Source organism: Entelurus aequoreus, linkage group LG07 (assembly GCF_033978785.1).
Source record: "Entelurus aequoreus isolate RoL-2023_Sb linkage group LG07, RoL_Eaeq_v1.1, whole genome shotgun sequence".
NCBI classification, from domain to species: Eukaryota; Metazoa; Chordata; class Actinopteri; order Syngnathiformes; family Syngnathidae; genus Entelurus; species Entelurus aequoreus.
Window position 1 is genome coordinate 76,274,367 of NC_084737.1, and position 22,370 is coordinate 76,296,736.

The 22,370-nt window shown below is 38.1% G+C and overlaps 1 protein-coding gene across 1 annotated transcript in view; it reads left to right on the forward strand.

Annotated features, from left to right (window-relative positions):
• The window catches only part of nphp4 (nephronophthisis 4), a 486,853-nt gene that overhangs the window by 427,140 nt on the left and 37,343 nt on the right, over nucleotides 1–22,370 (forward strand). The window contains exons 24-28 of the mRNA XM_062054501.1: nucleotides 1,678–1,761; nucleotides 11,730–11,895; nucleotides 16,730–16,809; nucleotides 17,104–17,189; nucleotides 20,362–20,533. Of these exons, the coding sequence (XP_061910485.1) occupies nucleotides 1,678–1,761; nucleotides 11,730–11,895; nucleotides 16,730–16,809; nucleotides 17,104–17,189; nucleotides 20,362–20,533 (588 nt within the window). The remainder of the gene's footprint in view (nucleotides 1–1,677; nucleotides 1,762–11,729; nucleotides 11,896–16,729; nucleotides 16,810–17,103; nucleotides 17,190–20,361; nucleotides 20,534–22,370) is intronic.

Sequence of the window (22,370 nt, forward strand, 5' to 3'; positions counted from 1 at the left end):
GCACCAAAAACCAGACATTTGCAGCTAGAATAGTCATTTACCACATTAGCAATGTGTAGAGTGTATTTCTTTAAAGTTAAGACTAGTTTAAAGTTATCTTCATTGAAAAGTACAGTGCTTTTCCTTCCAAAATAAGGACCCCAAACTTTTGAACGGTAGTGTAGGTACAAGGGCTCATTGGATTCCACACTTTCTCCTTTTTCTATTGTGGATCACAGATTTGTATTTTATATACTATATCCTCTTGAAAATGAGCGTCGAGAACGCGAAATGGACATTCACAGTGACTTTTATCTCCACGACAATACATCGGTGAAGCACTTTAGCTACGGAGCTAACGTGATAGCATCGTGCTTAAATGCAGATAGAAACAAAAGAAATAAGCCTCTGACTGGAAGGATAGACAGAAGATCAACAATACTATTAAACCATGGACCTGTAACCACACGGTTAATGCTGTACCGCCTGGCGAAGCCTAGCAATGCTGTTGCTAACGACGCCATTGAAGCTAACATAGCTACGGGACCTCGACAGAGCTATGCTAAAAACATTAGCTATCCACCTACGCCAGCCCTCATCTGCTCATCAACACCCGTGCTCACCTGCGTTCCAGCGATCGACGGCGCGACGAAGGACTTCACCCGATCATCGATGCGGTCGGCGGCTAGCGTCGCATAGCGCGTCTGCTATCCAAGTCAAAGTCCTCCTGGTTGTGTTGCTGCAGCCGGCCGCTAATACACCGATCCCACCTACAGCTTTCTTCTTTGCAGTCTCCATTGTTCATTAAACAAATTGCAAAAGATTGACCAACACAGATGTCCAGAATACTGTGGAATTTTGCGATGAAAACAGAGCTTTTTGTATTGGGATACAATGTGTCCCAATACTTCCGCTTCAACCATTGACGTCACGCGCATACGTCATCATACATAGACGTTTTGAACCGGAAGTTTAGCGGGAAATTTAAAATTGCACTTTATAAGTTAACCCGGCCGTATTGGCATGTGTTGCAATGTTAAGATTTCATCATTGATACATAAACTATCAGACTGCGTGGTCGGTAGTAGTGGCTTTCAGTAGGCCTTTAACTTAACTTTAACTTTTTCTTACATTTTGTTTGCTTAAATCCATTCCATAATTTAGCCGTCAGCGAAGAAAAATTCACAAAATAGCCGCACCTTCGCATAAGCCGCACGGTTCAAAGCTTGGGAAAAAAGTAGCGGTTTATAATCCGTAAAATACGGTATATAAAAGAAAATAGTTCTGTAAATGATGTAAAACTAGACTTCTTGCTGTAGTTTTTAGTTGGACTTTGTACTTGCTTTTGCATGTGAAACTAGCATGATTTGGCTCCCTTTTTCCTATAGAGGGGCTTTTAATGTGTGAACCCTATGGGAAAACGATATGGAGTACAGCTGAAATTCATTGATAATGTCTTTACACCTAAATAAATATGATCCGTAGCTGCTGGCTCCCTCAGACTAGTAAACACATGTACTGACACTCAACACTGGATGCCGAAAGGACAAACTGTTCTATTAACACCCCACCGCGCTGCTTTTCTGATCATTTGCATCCCCGTTTCCTTGCTTGAGGTGCACATATAAGATATCCAATACACTCCTTGACAGATGATCAATCTTGATAAGCATTCTACGTCTTATCAAATCTTCACAGGGGCCGAGTTTCCTTCCTACAAGCAGGAGTTCTCCTCAGGCTAAGAAGATTCTGTCCAATATTGTTGCTGCCAAAACCATCAAGGTAAATGAGTGTGTGTGTGTGTGTGTGTGTGTGTGTGTGTGTGTGTGTGTGTGTGTGTGTGTGTGTGTGTGTGTGTGTGTTATTGTGCTTAAGTTTCATGCAGTATATCCTCCCTGGAGGGGATCACGTTTACCCTCTATCTGATTGTATTATTAGTCTATTAAGAAGGAACTTGCAGCCTCCACTCTCCTCTTTTTTTTTAAAGTGATTTAAAAAGTTAATTTATAGCCAGACAAGTGGAAATCACACTTATCTTGTTTACTTTACTGAACACTATATATATATATATATATATATATATATATATATATATATATATATATATATATATATATATATATATATATATATATATATATATATATATATATATATATATATATATATATATATATATATATATATATATATATTCAACTGTAAACGTCAGGCTTAAGTGTTAAAAGTGCCTCTAATAAGGGAGACAGTTTGACACATCTGGCTAATCTAGTTAAATGAAGCGTGCAAGCTAAGTATGGCTGAAGTTACTTTCCTATTTCACACACTATTAATAATATGTAAGAAGTTTAAAGCAGGCAGAAACAATGGGGACATGACAGAGATAAGAGATAAGACCATGTGCTGTTTAAAAAAAAAAAAAAAAAAAAATCTTCTTGTGATGGGGTTTGCTGTCAGCAAAATGTCTTTCCGCTACATTTGATTCCATAGAAGCTGAAGTTTTGTCGCTCTTTTTTTGGGGGGGGCGTGAGCACAGATTACTCTGGGCTTTCTTGACTTTAAACTGCCAGAAAGATCTCAGTTAGTCCTGCACAAGTTGCTTTGACAGCTCGCTTTTCAGGTTTTAATTCTATACAGTTTCATAGACTTTATTTATTTATTTTTTTTCCATTACCCCCTTTTTTTTTTTACATAATTATTTATTTAAATTGATCATTATTTTATTGTAATGGTATTCTAATATTTTGGTCAGCTTCATCTTGACGAGTCCATTTGTATGATACTCATTTTCTTTGCATTATTTGCATTCTTATTTTACTTTATTTATTTAATGCATTAATTATTTATTTTATTAATTGTTTCATATATATTGTTTTACTTTGTCATTTGTCTAATTTTAATTGACAAGGGTGTACCCCGCCTTCCGCCCGATTGTAGCTGAGACAGGCTCCAGCACCCCCCGCGACCCCAAAAGGGACAAGCGGTAGGAAATGGATGGATGGATGGATTATATGTATCATTTTTTTTTTTATTTAGTCCATTTTATCTTCAAGCGTTCACATTTAGGATACCACTTTTTCTTACATACTTTTCATTTGAGTTATTTAAATATACGCAGTTTTTTAATTAATTTGATCATCAATTCATCTTGATTTTATTCTAGTATTTATGTTTTTATTTACATTTTTTGGTCAACTTCAGCTTCAGCAGTGCAATACACCTTTTATTTACATTCTTTGCATTTGCATTATTTATTGTGCTCTATTTTATTAATTGTATTATTCACTTATTTTATTATATTTTTATTTTACTTATTTCATTTATTTGATTTAATCATCTTTTTTATTTTATGTCATTCATCAATTAAAAATTAAAAATATTTATCTTCAAAATACGATACTCTAGTATTTTTTATTTATTTGATTTCATCATGGATTTATTTTGGTGTAATTTGTTTGTTTATTTATTTTGGTTTTATTTATTTATTTAAAAGAAAAGAAAAAAAGGGCAGCTTTATCTTCAGAAGTCCACATGCATGAAACACCTTTTTCTTTACGTTCTTTGCATTCGCACTTACCATATTTATTTTTACTTTAGTATTTATTACATGTTATTTATTTACTATTAGTACTTTTCCAGTAATTACTTTCCTCAAGCTTGGCTAAAGTGACCATAACATTGGGGCCGACATTTTCCTTGACATGCACTTGACAGCTTGCCAAATCATTTTCATATTGCTATTGTTTTATCTTGAAAAGCCATTGTAGTGGATAGGCCATGCTTTTAGGGGTTACAGTAAACAAACACAACGTTAAATGAAAAATGCACTTGTTTGTCTATAGTAGTTTGTTTTGTGTTTGGATCTCTCAGTCCGAGCAAACAGCACACATATCATGGCTCCTGTCGCGAGGTCAGAGAGGTCAGGTCTAGATTAAATATGTATCCTGTCACCATGCCAGCTTTTGCATCGCTGTCAGTCAGAACATGGCCAAAGCCACATATGTGCCGCTCATGCGGGTCAGCGTGGGCCTGAAAATCTGAAACGTCAACCGTTTGCACAGCTGCTCTTTGGCAGGGATCCATGTCGGTCAGCTTGGGAGGCAAAATGTGGAAAATCACAAATTACTGTAGTTCAGGGGGCTTCTTTGAATAAAATGTGTGTCATAATAGCTTGTATGAGGGCGGTAGACGTTGCTAGACTTGGCCATTTCTCCAATGTTAGCTACTTCTCTTTGTTAAAATGTCTATTTTCTGCTGGATTTACTCTCTATTTTATGCTGCAGCTGTTACATATACTGTAATATTGTACATGGTAATTGTTATATATTGTATATATGATATAAACGTATAATATAATTAGGGATGTCCGATAATGGATTTTTTGCCGATATCCGATATTCCGATATTGTCCAACTCTTAATTACCGATATCAACCGATAACGATATATACAGTCGTGGAATTAACACATTATTATGCCTAATTTGGACAACCAGGTATGGTGAAGATAAGGTCCTTTTTAAACAAATTAATACAATAAAATAAGGTAAATAATAAAAAACATGTTCTTGAATAAAAAAGAAAGTAAAACAATTTAAAAACAGTTACATAGAAACTAGTAATGAATGAAAATGAGTACAATTAACTGTTAAAGGTTAGTACTATTAGTGGAGCAGCAGCACGCACAATCATGTGTGCTTACGGACTGTATCCCTTGCAGACTGTATTGATAAATATTGATATATAATGTAGGAACCAGAATATTAATAACAGAAAGAAACAACCCTTTTGTGTGAATGAGTGTGAATGGGGGAGGAAGGTTTTTTGGGTTGGTGCACTAATTGTAAGTGTATCTTGTGTTTTTTATGTTGATTTAATAAAAAAAATAAAAAAATAAAAACCGATACCGATAATAAAAAAAACGATACCGATAATTTCCGATATTATCGGACATCTCTAAATATAATATATCAGTATATATCCTATACTGTACATATATTATGTAAATATTACGTATATATGTTATATTTTATATTGCTTTTAGTCTATTTTATACCTGTATTGTCCTTTCCATCTTTTCCATCATTTGTAACTGAGTTACTGTGTGGAACAATTTCCCTTGTGGATCATTAAAGTTTGTCTAAGTCTAAGATATAAATACTTGTTTTTTCTTACAAGGGACTTTCTTTGTTAGACCAATTTGCTTATCTTATGTCATGAGTACTAAAATCGGAGATTTATACTTCTTTAGACAAGCAGAATAATCAGCCAGTCTGTTTTTTTGTATTGTATTTTATTTTGTTTATCTCTGCTTATTTTAGGTAATATTGTCACCCATGTTTGTACATATTACTTTAGATCAGGGGTCCCCAAACTTTTTGACTCGGGGGCCGCATAGGGTTAAAAAAAATTTGGCCGGGGGCCAGGCTGTGTATATATATATATATATATATATATATATATATATATATATATATATATATATATATATATATATATATATATATATATATATATATATATATATATATATATACACAGTATATATGTATATATACATTGTCTTTATAATCCGTTTTGTCATTTAACATCAATTAACATTGATGTTCATCAACATTTAACATTGTCACGTTATCGATGGGAAAATTCATTTTTAGACAATATGATTTGCCTGAGCAACTAGGAGACACCAAGAGTAACAAGCGGTAGAAAATGGATTAGAAAGGAAAGATTTAAAAAAAAAAAAAAAAAAAAAAAAAAAAAATTTTTTTTTTTTTTTTAAACTTGGGACTTCCTGTGGGCCGGATTTTGGATGCTGGGGGGCCGGATCCGGCCCGCGGGCCGTAGTTTGGGGACCCCTGCTTTAGATCAACCAAATACTACACCTACCTTCTCGGTCAAAATTATTAATCATCTTTTGTGAATGATACAGTACCCACTAGTCATGATATCTCTATAAACTTGTAACTGCACCTCATCACCCATCATCCTTAACACCGGTGCCCCCCAGGGCTGTGTTCTGAGCCCCCTCCTCTATTCACTCTACACACATGACTGTGTGGCTAAAAACACCACCAACTCCATTGTGAAATTTGCTGACGACACAGCTGGGGTGGGCCTGATCTCCGGTAACGATGAGTGAAGTGAAGAACCTGGCACTGTGGTGTCAGGAGAACCACCTCGCCCTGAACGTCAGCAAGACCAAGGAGATCATAGTGGATTTTAGGAGACGGGGGGGCAAGGAACTACAGTCCACTCAGCATAGACGGGACGCCGGTCGAGAGAGAGAGTGACCAACTTCAAATACCTCGGAGTGACAATATCAGAAGACCTGTCCTGGACCACACACGTAGACAACGTGGTGAAAAAGACACGACAACGTCTCTACTTCCTCAGGAGACTCAGGAATTTCAAGCTAAACCACAAGATTCTCAGAAACTTCTACTCATGCACAACAGAGAGTGTCATGACTGGAAACAATACCTCCTGGTTTGGGAATAGCGCCGCACACGACCGCAACAGGACTGCAGAGAGTGGCCAGATCACCGTCGGAGGTGTGCTCCCAACCATCTGCAACATCTACACCAGGGGTCACCAACGCGGTGCCCGCGGGCACCAGGTAGCCCGTAAGGACCAGATGAGTAGCCCGCTGGCCTGTTCTAAAAATAGCTCAAATAGCAGCCTCTATTTTTTAAATTTTATTTGTTTACTAGCAAGCTGGTTTAGCTTTGTCCGACATTTTTAATTCTAAGAGAGACAAAACTCAAATAGAATTTGAAAATCCAAGAAAATATTTTAAAGACTTGGTCTTCACTTGTTTAAATAAATTCATTATTTTTTTTACTTTGCTTCTTATAACTTTTAGAAAGACAATTTTAGAGAAAAAATACAACCTTAAAAATGATTTTAGGATTTTTAAACACATATACCTTTTTACCTTTTAAATTCCTTCCTCTTCTTTCCTGACAATGTAAATCAATGTTCAAGTATTTTTTTTTTTTTATTATTGTAAAGAATAATAAATACATTTTAATTTAATTCTTCATTTTAGCTTCTGTTTTTTCGACGAAGAATATTTGTGAAATATTTCTTCAAAGTTATTATGATTAAAATTCAAAAAAATTATTCTGGCAAATCTAGAAAATCTGTAAAATCAAATTTAAATCTTATTTCAAAGTCTTTTGAATTTCTTTTAAAAATTTTGTTCTGGAAAATCTAGAAAAAATAATGATTTGTCTTTGTTAGAAATATAGCTTGGTCCAATTTGTTATGTATTCTAACAAAGTGTAGATTGGATTTAAAACATGTCATCAGAATTCTAAAATTAATATTAATCAGGAAAAATTACTAATGATGTTCCATAAAAATTTTTTTTTATTTTTTCAAAAAGATTCGAATTAGCTAGATTTTCTCTTCTTTTTTTCGGTTGAATTTTGAATTTTAAAGAGTCGAAATTGAAGATAAACTATGTTTCAAAATTTAATTGTCATTTTTTTCGTGTTTTCTCCTCTTTTAAACCGTTCAATTAAGTGTAAATATCACTAATTATTAATAATAACATAGAGTTAAACGTAAATTGAGCAAATTGGCTATTTCTGGCAATTTATTTAAGTGTGTATCAAACTGGTAGCCCTTCGCATTAATCAGTACCCAAGAAGTAGCTCTTGGTTTCAAAAAGGTTGGTGACCCCTGGTCTACACCAAGGCCAAGAGGATAGTGAGGGACTCCAGCCACCCAAGCAACTGCCTCTTCTCACTGCTGCAGTCAGGCAAGCGCTACCGGAGTCTCATGGCCAACACGGAGAGACTCAGGAGGAGCTTCTATCCCCAAGCCATCAGACTGCTCAACCGCACCGCTGATTAACACTTATCACAATTGCACATAACCGCACGCACAAGAATCACTTTACTTACCACTGTAATTACCGGACTACAATACTCTTCATTCAATGACTGTAAATAATGTAAAAACAAGAGTATAAAGACGTCATACTGTTCCATTACCTTTGTTCATACTACTGTCACTACTCAACTGCCTGAGTTTTTATTTTATTTTTTAATTTTTTCATAAAGAAATTCGATCATGTGTGCTTACGGACTGTATCCCTGCAGACTGTATTGATCTATATCTCCTCCAGGACCAGGAGGCGTGTGGGTCGGATCACAGCTGACTCTTCTCACCCTGGACACAAACTATTCTCCCCTCTCCCCTCAGGCAGGAGACTACGCTCCATCCAGACCCACACCTCCCGCCACATGAACAGTTTTTTCCCTTTCGGCCATCAGGCAAATGAACCATAACTCCTAACAGTAGCTCCTTGAATTCCTTCTAAGTCTATCTGATAGCTCAGTTACAGCTCTTTTTATTACCAAATATGTGTTATATGTGTTTTATGTCGCACGATTGCACCAAGAAAAATTCCTAGTTTGTGAACCCGTTCTCAAACAATGGCAATACAACTATTCTGATTCTGATATTGTGTTTTTTATGTTGATTTAATAAAAAAAAAATATTTTTTTTTTTTTTTTTTTTAATTTCTTGTGCGGCCCGGTACCAATCGGTGGTTGGGGACCACTGGTTTAATGTATCCAGCGGGGCATCACAACAAAATTAGGCATAATAATGTGTTAATTCCACGACTGTATATATCAGTATCGGTTGATATCGGAATTGGTAATTAAGAGTTGGACAATATCGGAATATCGGATATCGGCAAAAAAGCCATTATCGGACATCTCTACTTATTACGTATTACTAGCTTGTGTGCTTAGTTGCTGTGTAGCTGCTAGCTCCTAGTAGACTATAGCCTACCATGTTTACCTTTTGTGAATGACTTCACTAAAATACAAAAAAAGAGCAAACTTGTGGGCTTACCGTCCAAACTTTGCACAAGTTAACGCGCTGAAGGATTGCTTGTATCGGCACTTTTACCGGAGATTCCCCATGTAATGCGACTAGGGTGACCATTTCCATTACACCAAAAAGGAGGACAATTTGCGGCATATGACACCAAAAAGGAGGACATTATGCGGCATATCAATAAATTACTATGGTGTACATAGGACTCTGGTATACTCTTATTTGTAGTACAATTTTGAGTGGTTTAAAGGTGATGTTTGTGTGGCTGAATAGGAACAAATATTAAAGTCAAGTGTTTGTTAACGGTATTTGTATTTATTCAATACATTGTGGTGTTCAAAAAGTGACCACTGAGATGAATCTTTTCAAGTGCAGAGTGCCACAAAGCATAACATGTGTGGACTTAAATGTAAACAACAATTAACAGGTAACATATATAATTTTTTAAAAAATGTTAGCCACATCAGACGTGCACACTGTGGCCACACCAGCGTCACACCTGTCCCAAACCTGACATCATAACAATTTAAATGTTTTATTAAAATAATTTTCTGATATAAGTGATTTTGCCCTCTTACAATGACAATAACAAAAAAACATATTTTTCATGACCTATGTGCTAGTATTGTACGTCTGGCTGCGGGTCCTGCCTTTAAAAGAAATGTTACCCCTTTCAGAGATTACATTTAGTTCCTGTAACTTTCTGTCTGTAAAATACATCTTTTTATTAGCATTTATGACAATATTTCATGAATAATATCCTTAGATTAACATTCTTAATAAATGGCAGTAAAATAAGCACACATCTGATTGAGGAGTCAGAGTGTTACAACCTGGCATTTACACATTGTGTGGCGTTGGGGTTGTCCGACTTTTTGTGTGGCCATAAACGCAGCATTGGCTAAGTGCCATGAGTGCGTGTGTTGGTGCAGGTGAGACAGAGCGAGCGGCTTCTGTTGATATGACGGAGGACAACGTTGGTTTAAGCCTGGTTTGTACGGCAGAAAATTACCAGTTTTTATAGATAAAAGTTTTTTTTACTCATGTTTTTGGTGTGGTTACAAACAGTTTTGCTCAATAAAGTGATTGATGGGATTCCTGTCCGTAAAGTGTCTCGACAGACGATAATTGAACTGTGTTGACAAAGATTGTTTTATTCATTGGGGCCACTCTTGTTGTCACTTGTCGTCACCTCATAGAGTTGCATTGCAAAATCATACAGAATACATTGTATTGTGTTTATTTTGTTTAAAGTTCAGATGGGATTTTTGATTTCCTGCGCGGCATTAATTTGCTGTGAGCGGTGCGCCATTGCGCAGAAGCACACATTAGAGCAGGGGTGGGCAATTAATTTTTACCGGGGGCCGCATGAGCTACCCGAGCACTGCTGGAGGGCCACATCGACAATATTTCAATTAAATTTTGCTCAATATTATTTTTGATATATACCGTAAGATAAATAATAATAATAATAATAATAATAATAATAATAATAATTAATAATAATAGTAATACTTCAACATAGTGTGTGTAACAGCATTCCATGACTAATATAAATAAATTAACATTAATAAGAAATGACAGTAAAATAAGCACACGTATGACTGAGGAGTCATAGTGTAACTTTGTGTGGTGTTTGAGTTGTCCGACTTTTTGTGTGGCCATAAACGCACCAGTGGTTTAGTGCTATGCGTGTTGGTGACAGATGACAAGTTGGTTTTGGCCTGGTTTGTACGGCAGAAAATGACTAGTTTTTCGAGATAGAATTGTTTTACTCATGTTTTTGGTGTGGTTATGTCCGAATATAAACAGTTTTGTTCAATAAAGTGATCGATATAATTCCTGTCCTCGAAGCATCTCGATAGACGTTACAATAATTGAACGGTGTTCTATTGAACGGTGTTGACGAACACCGTTAGGGCCGCTTGTTGTCACTGTCACTCAAAGTTGCATTGCAAAATTCCATAGAATAAATATGTTTATTTTGTTTAGAATTCAGATGGGATTTGATTTGGTGCACGGCATATACTTGCTGCGCGCAGCGGACGCTTGAGCAGTGCGCAATTGCGCAGGCGCGCACCTTAGAGGGAACGTTGCTTTGCAGTTCATGTCTTGTTGGAAACACGCCATTCCTCATCAACTTTTCTCTTTTTAGCGTCTCGGGTGTAAACCGTGCATCACTTGTCGCTGCATGTGCACCTTCACTCGCAGGTTACACACTGACACACGCCCATAAATAATACTTTTCAAAATAAAAGCAGCACAGTTGTATTGCGCGCAGGACATAGATGTTTTTTCAACTTTATTTTGTAATTGCAGCTGTTCACATTCACTCACAATCACTCACACGCATACGTCCACACGGAAGTAATACAAATAACGATTTTCAAAACAAAAGCAGCACCGTTGTATTGCACACTCGACATAGATACTTTTTAAAATGTATTTTGTAATTTATAATTGGCCTCACGCGGGCCGGACAGGGACGCACAAAGGGCCGGATGCGGCCCGCGGGCCGCAGAATACCCAGGTCTGCATTAGAGGGAACGTTGGACCCTTGTTTACCTTTTTAACCAATGATAAGCAGATTTGTATCCGACACTGCTCTTAGCCAATCATTTGATATGTTACTGCGTTGGGGGCATTTTTTTACGGTCTATGATTGGCTATTGCGCTGCAGCCCAGCAAAGATGAAAAAACTCCGCTCTTCAAGCCTAGTGCCTCAAAAAGGAGGACAAATACGTGTCCGGCTTGATGCTGCGCCTGACGCCGGACAGGGCATTCTAAATCCGGACACCTGGTCACCCTAAATGCGACACTTGTTTTTTGTTTTTTTTTGCTGGTATCGGACCGAGGGGAGCTAACTTACTTACGTAACCTTTTCTCTCCGCAGGCTTCTTTCAAAGCAGAAAACGGCGATCCAATAGCCATCTGCCAGTTAATAGTGGAGCCCACACCTCACGTCGTAGACCAGACGTTCCGGCTTTACCACCCGGAGCTCAGTTTCCTCAAGAAGTCCATCCGCTTGCCGCCATGGCACGCCCTCTCTGGCAGCACCGGTAACTACACACATTTTCAGTCTTATTGCTGAATTGATCCAAATAAAGATACAGTACAGTACAGTAATCCCCCTCTGCTAATCGGGTCTGTGATAAATTAATTTCCACAAATTATTGATCAAATATTTTGATAGCTGTAAAACAGTTGACGGCCTTCTAAATATGATTTAAAAAACAATGAGAGCCCTTTACAGGGTTCGTACGGGTGCTTAAAAACCTTGAAAATGCTTGTATTTTAATGTGTTTTCATGGTTTGAAAAATGCTTGAATTTTGGGTGAAGTGCTTGGAAATGCTTGGAAATGTTCATCGTATTTCTCGGCAGTCTGACTCAATAGGCAAATTATAAAATGGAAAAAAATCAAATAAGTTTCCTTAAAAATCAAAGCTACGCGCTTGATCTTACATGCCAGATATGGCTCTGTGTCGCCCCCAAGGGGACAGTGGTGCATCGGTCCAGGGTCGCGGGGGGGTGCTGCAGCCGATCTCAGCTGCATTCAGGGTGGAAGGCGGGGTACACCTTGGACAAGTCACCACCTCATCACAGGGCCAACACAGATAGACAGACAACATTCACACTCACATTCACACACTAGGGACCATTTAGTGTTGCCAATCAATATATATATATATATATATATATATATATATATATATATATATATATATATATATATATATATATAACATTTTTAAAAAATATTTTTAAAGATTTAAATCTAAAATAGTTATATTGACACAAGCACATTATTTTCACGCTTTCGCGGGCCACACAAAACAATGTGGCGGGACAGATCTGGCCCCCGGGCCTTGAGTTGGACACCTGTGCATTAGATATTCCCTCAGCTTTGGTGACTGTTGAAGGTCCCAGGGACCCAAAAGGGTCTCAGTCAATAAAGTGTTGAAAATAAGTCAAATATGACAATGTTTTTTTTTTTTTTACTTTCAACACTTAATTCGTATTATTTGCTTATTCATAGATCAACCAGTGTTTCCCACACATTCATTTATTTGTGGCGGCCCGCCACGAAAGAATTACGTCCGCCACAAATAAAAAAAAAAATAAAAAAAAACATTTTTTAAATGTTTTTATTTTTTTGTCCTGTCCAGCTTCTCAGGCAAATCATATAGTTGATGTAGATGCCCATATCGGCTGTTCAGATTTACTTTACAAAAGAGAAGTGTAGGATACTTCTCTTGTTGCCTTATTTGTATTTGACTTTATTAAATGTATTTATATTAGAAACACAACATGTGTATATAACAAAGGGTGCAAAGTCTGCAGGCAGTAGGAAACACATGGTTAAGTGTAGGGAGTAAAACTGATGGCAGTCTAAAGTTCAAGATTTTTGGAGCTCTTTGTTCAGTGGATCAGATGTTTGATGAAGCTCTGTGTCTTTCTACCACCACTACTGTTTTTTGTTTATTTGTTACTGACTGTGGCAGGACACCTCTGCCTCTGTTTCACTTTATGTTGCTGGTAAATAATATGGTTGTAGTAGTAGGCTAAAGTTAAATTATTTAGTATGCACTAATTAAAGGGGCAGAGCTTTAAGAGACATTTAGCTTTTATATTTTATAAGATATATTTTTTGTAAGAACCACAATTAATAAATATATTTCAGTGAATAACTTATTGTTCAAATCTGTATATAAATATGTACATAAAGTGTTGTAATTATATTGTAAAATGGATGGATGGATGGATGGACGGACGTTTGAAACAAAACTGTTATTATTAATTAGTAAGTATACATTTTTTTAGCCTTTTTAGAGAAAATCATATCATTGTAGTAAATTATGCAAATTACTCGATGATGTCATGGTGACCACGCCCATAGCCACGCCCATATCCACGCCCCCACCGCCACAGGTATCTTGGCAGTTTATGGGAAACACTGGATCAACTTCAGATCTACAGGTTGACATATTTGTTTTATGTTTTATGCCCTTTTTGAATGCGAAAAACTTTTTAAATAAGGCAAACTAAAAAAAAAAAATATTGTTTTTTTTTCACTTTCAATGCTTAAATATTTATAGATTAACCTCAGGTCTGTCCATATACATACTACTTGTTTATGTTGTATGCCCTTTTTAAATGGGGAAAACACAAAATATGCAATATTTTCCCCCAAAACTGTTCAATATTTGATGTGAAGTAATTAGAGCCTGAAATAGGTCAATAATTCATAACAACATTGCTTTTGGTTCATTATTATTTTTTGAGCAATGACATTGGATGGAAATGATTAGTCCGTCATTGGACTTGTTTGTACTGTGAAGGTCATGTAATGTATAATTTGTAACCTTTTTTCACAACTTAAAACTGAGCTAATATGAATGATTTTGTAGTTTTCACACAACATGGTTGTATGCATTTCTTGCTCTATTATTTTCGTTGTCTGCTTAACTTGTCTGGCTACCTCAGTGAAAGCAAAACAAGTTTGTCTTTTTGTTAATTTGTTATCTATAGCCACAGTTATAAGGCTAGATATGCTTAATGAAAGGTGACTGAGGTGTTGTGAAACAAACAAAATATTTTCCTGTAATTTATTATCCTTATATTAATGTGGAGCAGTTTAGTTAATAAATGAGTGAAATTGACATTTTGAGGGTGCGTGCATTTATATCACATTATGCACTTTACAAGCACAAATACGGCGTGAATCAATCCGTGCTGTTTGATGTCAATGAGTGCTGTAAGTAAGAAAAATAACAAGTAATGTGAAAAACAACACAAATGGAGACACGTTTGCAAACACCAATGACATTGAATAAAGGCCTACTGAAACCCACTACTACCGACCACGCGGTCTGATAGTTTATATATCAATGATGAAATCTTAACATTGCAACACATGCCAATATGGCCGGGTTAAGTTATAAAGTGCAATTTTAAATTTCCCCCTAAACTTCCGGTTCGAAACGCCTCTGAGGATGACGTATGCGCGTGACGTCAATCATTGAAACGGAAGTATTCGGACACCATTGAAGTCAATACGAAATAGCTCTGTTTTCATCTCATGATTCCACAGTATTCTGGACATCTGTGTTGGTGAATCTGTTGCAATTTGTTCATTGCATTATGGAGAAAGAAGCTGAGCAAGCAAAGAAGAAAGTTGTCGGTGCGAAGCGTCTATTTTGCGAGGGAAGTCAGCAGCAACACGTACACAGCCGGCGCTTCTTTGTTTACATTCCCGAAAGATGCAGTCAAGATGGAAGAACTCGGATAACAGAGACTCTAACCAGGAGGACTTTTGACTTCGATACACAGACGCCTGTAGAGAACTGGGACAACACAGACTCTTACCAGGATGACAAAGACGCAGACGTGCTACCGTGAGTATGCAGCTTTGGCTTCCAAACATTTGATAGCTTGACCGTACGTGCGCGTCACGTACGTAACTTTTTTTAAAAATATATAAGCTTTATGAACCTTGGGTTAGGTGAACCGTCTTTTGGGCTGAGTGATTGTGTGTGTTGATCAGGTGTTTGAATTGTATTGGCGTGTTCTATGGAGCTAGGAGCTAGCAGAGGAGCTAGGAGCTAGCATAACAAACATGTAGGTGTTTTTATGCAGGATTAATTTGTGGCATATTAAATATAAGCCTGGTTGTGTTGTGGCTAATAGAGTATATATATATGTCTTGTGTTTATTTACTGTTGTAGTCATTCCCAGCTGAATATCAGGTCACCCCCGGCTCTCACAGCATCTTCCCTATCTGAATAGCTTCAACTCCCCACTAGTCCTTCACTTGCACTTTCCTCATCCACAAATCTTTCATCCTCGCTCAAATTAATGGGGAAATTGTCGCTTTCTCGGTCCGAATCTCTCTCACTTCATGCGGCCATCATTGTAAACAATAGGGAACTTTGCGTATATGTTCAACTGACTACGTCACGCTACTTCCGGTAGGGGCAAGCCTTTTTTTTTATCAGATACCAAAAGTTGCGATCTTTATCGTCGTTGTTCTATACTAAATCCTTTCAACAAAAATATGGCAATATCGCGAAATGATCAAGTATGACACATAGAATAGATCTGCTATCCCCGTTTAAATTTAAAAAAAATCATTTCAGTAGGCCTTTGAATAGTCTACAGAAAAACTGCTTCATTTTCTATGCCCCATTCAGTTAATGATAACTGCTGCTTCAATGTTAGGCTTAGCTTTTAGCAGATTTTCCGTATTTTTCCTACAGACAGCATTTGGTGACCTCAAACAACGAGACTTTGGATTGATTCGCGCTGCTTTTCGCCTTTTGAAGGGTACTGGAAAAAACTGGAAAATTGATCTTGCAAGTCCCTAAAAAGTGCTTGAATTTGGCGATGGAAAAGGTGTACGAACCCTGCCTTTAGACATGAAATAGTCACCTTTACACTAATGCAGTAATGCTGGCTGAGGCTGAGCCAATCTGTGGCCACGATGCTGAACAGCACACTCTGATTGGTTTAGACTCCTCTCGTGGCAGTGTTATGAATTTTACTTCATTTCGATATGTGTATGCTTGGAAATGCTTAATTTAGGCCAAGAATATGTGGAATATGCTTTTAAAAAAACAACAATAACTTCTTCTCAAAAAAAAAAAAATACATTTGAAGTGTGATGTGGCGATATTTTACCAGTCTGTATTGTAACTACAAAAAACATTTATACTGAAACATCCATATCCACTGTCCAATAAATTATATCATTTCTGTTCTCCATCTCATGGCTTTTATTAGCAACAAAATGTATTTTTTTTCATATATTTTGCAAGTACAAGGACACTGTGAAGCTTTAATCCCATTCTCCTCCTGTGCATTAACGTTCTTATGCGTCTCCCTAATGGCTTCAGCAGGTGGTGGCACAGATGCAAAGACGCACATTTCTGTACGCTGCAGTGACCCCAACATCATCTGCCAGACTGGGATGCTGGTAAGAGAACCTCTACAGTACAGTACTTGTCTTTCTCAGCCCACACTAATGTAAGCAGGGGATTAATTACAAAGCTGATAGCTTCAGCTCCATGCTTTTGTTTGGTAGGTAGAGCACTTGCAAGCGTTCTTTGTAATGAGTCGAGCACCCTTTTTTAAAGCACAAAGGGCTTCTTTTTACTTAATATGCTAATGTGTTTTTTTTTTTTTTTTTTTTTTGTGCAATGTCTGCCTTCTTATTTTCTACTGGCACCCTTCTTTTTTATGTTGATCATTTTACTGTCTTTCTGGCTAGGTGCCAGGAGAGCCTCAGGATGTGTTCTTAAAAGTACCTGGCAGTCCTAGTCCCAACATCAAAATGTTCTACGTGATGGTTTTCACGTGAGTATTCCCAACACAACAGTAGTAGATGTAAATACTAAAGCACTGTTCATTTATATTTACAAAGATAATGTTTTGATTAGGGCTGTCAAAAAGTAATATGCCCCTTTTTAAATATGTGTGTATTTTATTATACACTACCGTTCAAAAGTTTGGGGTCACATTGAAATGTCCTTATTTTTGAAGGAAAGGCACTGTACTTTTCAATGAAGATAACTTTAAACTAGTCTTAACTTTAAAGAAATACACTCTATACATTGCTAATGTGGTAAATGACTATTCTAGCTGCAAATGTCTGGTTTTTGGTGCAATATCTACATAGGTGTATAGAGGCCCATTTCCAGCAACCATCACTCCAGTGTTCTAATGGTACAATGTGTTTGCTCATTGGCTCAGAAGGCTAATTGGTGATTAGAAAACCCTTGTGCAATCATGTTCACACATCTGAAAACAGTTTCGCTCGTTACAGAAGCTACAAAACTGACCTTCCTTTGAGCAGATTGAGTTTCTGGAGCATCACATTTGTGGGGTCAATTAAACGCTCAAAATGGCCAGAAAAAGAGAACTTTCATCTGAAACTCGACAGTCTATTCTTGTCCTTAGAAATGAAGGCTATTCCACAAAATTGTTTGGGTGACCCCAAACTTTTGAACGGTAGTGTATATATATATATACACACACAATTGAGCTGTTTGGCCTTTAATCTTAGGAACACCAAACCTACCGTCAAGCATGGTGGTGGTAGTTGTATGCTCTGGGCCTGTTTTGCTGCCAATGGAACTGGTGCTTTACAGAGAGTAAATGGGACAATGAAAAAGGCGGATTACCTCCAAATTCTTCAGGACAACCTAAAATCATCAGCCCGGAGGTTGGGTCATGGGCGCAGTTGGGTGTTCCAACAGGACAATGACCCCAAACACAATTCAAAAGTGGTAAAGGAATGGCTAAATCAGGCTAGAATTAAGGTTTTAGAATGGCCTTCCCAAAGTCCTGACTTAAACATGTGGACAATGCTGAAGAAACAAGTCCATGTCAGAAAACCAACAAATTTAGCTGAACTGCGCCAATTTTGTCAAGAGGAGTGGTCAAAAATTCAACCAGAAGCTTGTGGATGGCTACCATAAACATCTTATTGCAGTGAAACTTGCCAAGGGACATGTAACCAAATATTAACATTGCTGTATGTATATTTTTTTTATACTAATGTAACTTATCTGAACAATATCCAGTGTTGTGGTATTCCAATTAACTGGAATCCAGTGTGCTGTGGGGCCCTATTGTAGTGAATCACACCTGAGACATCATAAATTAATCAAATCTTTATTAGACACGTAAACAATGTGACAAAGAACATTTTACAACAACCAAACTAGAGATCTAGATATCTGGTCAGGACACTCCTCACTCTTTTGTTTTCACCTTCATTGTCCATTCCTTTTTGGTGACTTTATATACTCTGGACCTAGACGCTGAGTCCGCGACATACATGACGGACAATAACTGATACAGTCTGCTTTGCTAGTCCAAAAGCATTCAATGTTTTCCATAGTCTTCCCTCGACAACCCGGTAATACAAAGCACCCGCTACCTTTTTTATCACATCCACAGGAGCTCGCATTCTCGTTGACTCTCCTTCAACAAATTGACAAAGTTTTTCACTAAGTAGAATCACAGCTGACCTGGACATTGGAAAGTTCTCTTGCCGTCTGAGAAGTGTTGTATCCCAAATAGCTGCAATCACTTCCTTTTAAGGTATTCATGTGGGATTTCCACATGCGTCTGTACATGTAGAGGAAGGAGAAACACGAGCACGTCTGGATGACTCGACTTCATATTTTTTTCAGTGGTTAGCTCCGAGCTACGAAACCGCTTTATTATGAAGCTGGCTGTGGCGCGTTCTTTCTGACGTCACTTCCTGTGTGGGGCGCGTTCTTTCTGACGTCACTTCCTCTCCAAACTCAGTTTGTAAACAATCAATGAGTCCATACAAAGCTAAGAGCCGGAGATTCAAGAAATACACGGCGCATTTACCAGTGTAAAAAATTGTCCAAAAAGGGGAACCTTAAGCGCTGGGTTAGTGTGGCTGAAACGGGGCTTAGGCTAAATAATTATTTGTTCAATGCAGGGGTCCCCAAACTTTTTGACTCAGGGGCCGCATTGGGGTAAAAAAATTTGGCCGGGGGCCGGGCTGTATATATATATATATATATATATATATATACATGTATATATGTATATACATTGTTTCTATAATCCGTTTTGTCATTTAACATCAATTAACATTGATGTTCATCAACATTTAACATTGTCACGTTATCGATGGGAAAATTAATTTTTAGACAGTATGATTGGCCTGAGCGGCTAGGAGACACAGAGAGTAACAAGCGGTAGAAAATCGATTGGAAAGGAAAGATAAATTTAAAAAAAATAAAATTAAATTAAAAAAAAATCAAATAAAATAAAAAAATTTACTTGGGACTTCCCGTGGGCCGGATTTTGGATGCTGGGGGGCCGGATCCGATTTTAGAATCTGAATAAATAATCACTATTTGGGTGATAATTGATTTCTTTGAGCACACCTATTATTGATGTATATTTGTTTGTGCCGTTCATATTGGTACTTATAGTACACAGCATCATAAACTCTTGGTGGATGCCCGTTGAGGTCCAATGTGGAAATGCACCATATTTTATCTCCTATCTTATTAGAATGTGCATATTATCTGCCATGTAAATTAATATAATGGGTTAATGATGTAGCACAACACCTAACGTTATGTATGGTGAGTCAACAAGCCAACATGAGGGAGACTCCTGCGTTGGCATCAAAACTCCGAAATGACTTCAGCATCTTCCAAATGTCCCTGCATGCTCTTTAAGTGCTGTAGTCATTGAGCAGTGCTGAGTATGTGACTACATCACCTCCCACTCGCAGCTCTCAGTCTCATCTCAGGCCACCGAGACCTACATTGCCTTTGTCTCAGCAGTGGGAGGAGGAGGAGGAGGAGGAGGAGGATGATGGCGGCGGCGGCAGCCTTGGCTTCTCATTAAAATGCGAGTGCATACCCTCAGATCAAACCGTCTTCATCTTTGACCTCCCGCTGCTCCTCCAGTCTCTCCGGGAACGCTTTATCTTACTGTAATTGTTCCCGATGTTGTTTGCTCTCTGCAGTGACGAGTGGATGGCGGCGCCCTCGCAGATCTGGCAAATTTACGTGCATTTCATGGAGCGGGTGGACGTCAAGTGTGTCACTGGCCAACGGAGCCGCCAATCACTGGTGCTGAGGGGGAGGCAGGCCGCTCGCAAGGTCAAGTGCTTCTCGTCACGCCCCCAGGAGATTGAGGTACGGCCCCATTTAGTAAATGTAGTGCCTGGAAAGTTACTTCATCAATGCCACTTGGTGCTCAGCCCAGTTTCTCATGTTCCGTACATTTAGTTGTCTGCCTTTTTACTCAAGTAATTATAGCTGTGCTGTGATCCTTTTGCCTGTTATCCAAGGCCCCTTCTACACTAAGCCGACTAACGTTATCCAGGGTAAATCCCACCTAACCGTATCCTTGTCTACACACACACAATGGTAGTTTAAGACACCCTCCTCCCTTCGTCCGCCGGCGCAACGCGACCTAATACGCATGCGCGGAAAATGTGCACGTCATAGTCACCTCCAGTGTTGCTTTGTGTGCAAGTTCTTTAAATGTAACTTATCTGAACAATATCCAGTGTTGTTGTCACGACAGGGGGGAAGGAGGTTTGTTCCCCCGGGATGCAAACAGATCACTCCGGACAGGACTTGCAGGTAGGAACATGATTTAATCTTGAACAAAACTCAAAGAGGTACAAGGAACGGAAAACAAGGTGAAGGAACAAGGTGTCGATCGCACTTGAAGCTAAATACTTAGCATGGACTAGAAGACGAGACGTGACGAGAGCATGAAGCAAACACTTAGCACAGTGGTTCGTAACCTGGGTTCGATCGAACCCTATGGGTTCGGTGAGTCGGCCTCAGGGGTTCGGCGGAGGTCAAGACACACCCGACTCATCGTGTAAATACAAACTTCTCCCTATCGCGTATTACGGATACGGCAACAGCTGACTGATTTGCAGGTGTGTAATTTGTTGTGAGTTTATGCACTGTGTTGGTTTTGTTGTTTGAACAAGGTGATGTTCATGCACGGTTCATTTTATGCACCAGTAAAAAAACATGGTAACACTTTAGTACGGGGAACATATTCACCATTAATTAGTTGCTTATTAACATGCAAATTGGTAACATAATGGCTCTTAACTAGTCATTATTAAGTACTTATTAATGCCTTATTCTGCATAACCCTAACCCTCTAACCCTGGCCCTAACCCTCTAACCCTAACCCTAACCAAATAACTCTAAATTAAGTCTTTGTTACTTAGAATATGTTCCCCATACTAAAGTGTTACCAAAAACATATAACTTTGTCTTGAATTTGAAAAGTTTTATTTTTATTTTTCACTAAAGAAGGGTTCGGTGAATGCGCATATGAAACTGGTGGGGTTCGGTACCTCCAACAAGGTTAAGAACCACTGACTTAGCATGAAGCAAACACTTAGCATAAAGCAAACACTTAGCATAAACGATGGCCTGGAACACTCAGGGAACTGTGGCATGAAACTAGCAAGACTTACCTGGCAAGGCATGAGACAAACAATGACGCCAGGCCGACTAACTGGCAAGGGCAGGTTTAAATAATGTCTCTTGATTAGAGCCAGGTGAGCGTGCCGAACACAAGAGGCAGGTGAAGCTAACACGCAACCATGGCAATCAAAACAAACAAGAGTGCACAAAAAACAGGAACTATAGAGTCAAACTAACAGAACATAACGAAAACACGGATCATGACAGTTGTGGTATTTCAATTAACTGGAATCCAGTGTGCTGTGGGGCCCTGTTGTAGTGAATCACACCTGAGCCATCATAAATTAATGACATCTTTATTGGACATGTGAAAGCTTTACAACAATCAAACTAGGGATCTAGATATCTGGTCAGGACACTCCTCACTCTTTTGCCTTTACCTTCATTGTCCATTCGTTTTTGGTGACTTTATATACTCTGGACCTAGACGTTGAGTCCGCGACATACATGGCGGACAATAACTGATACAGTCTGCTTTGCTAGTCCAAAAGCATTCAATATTTTCCGTAGT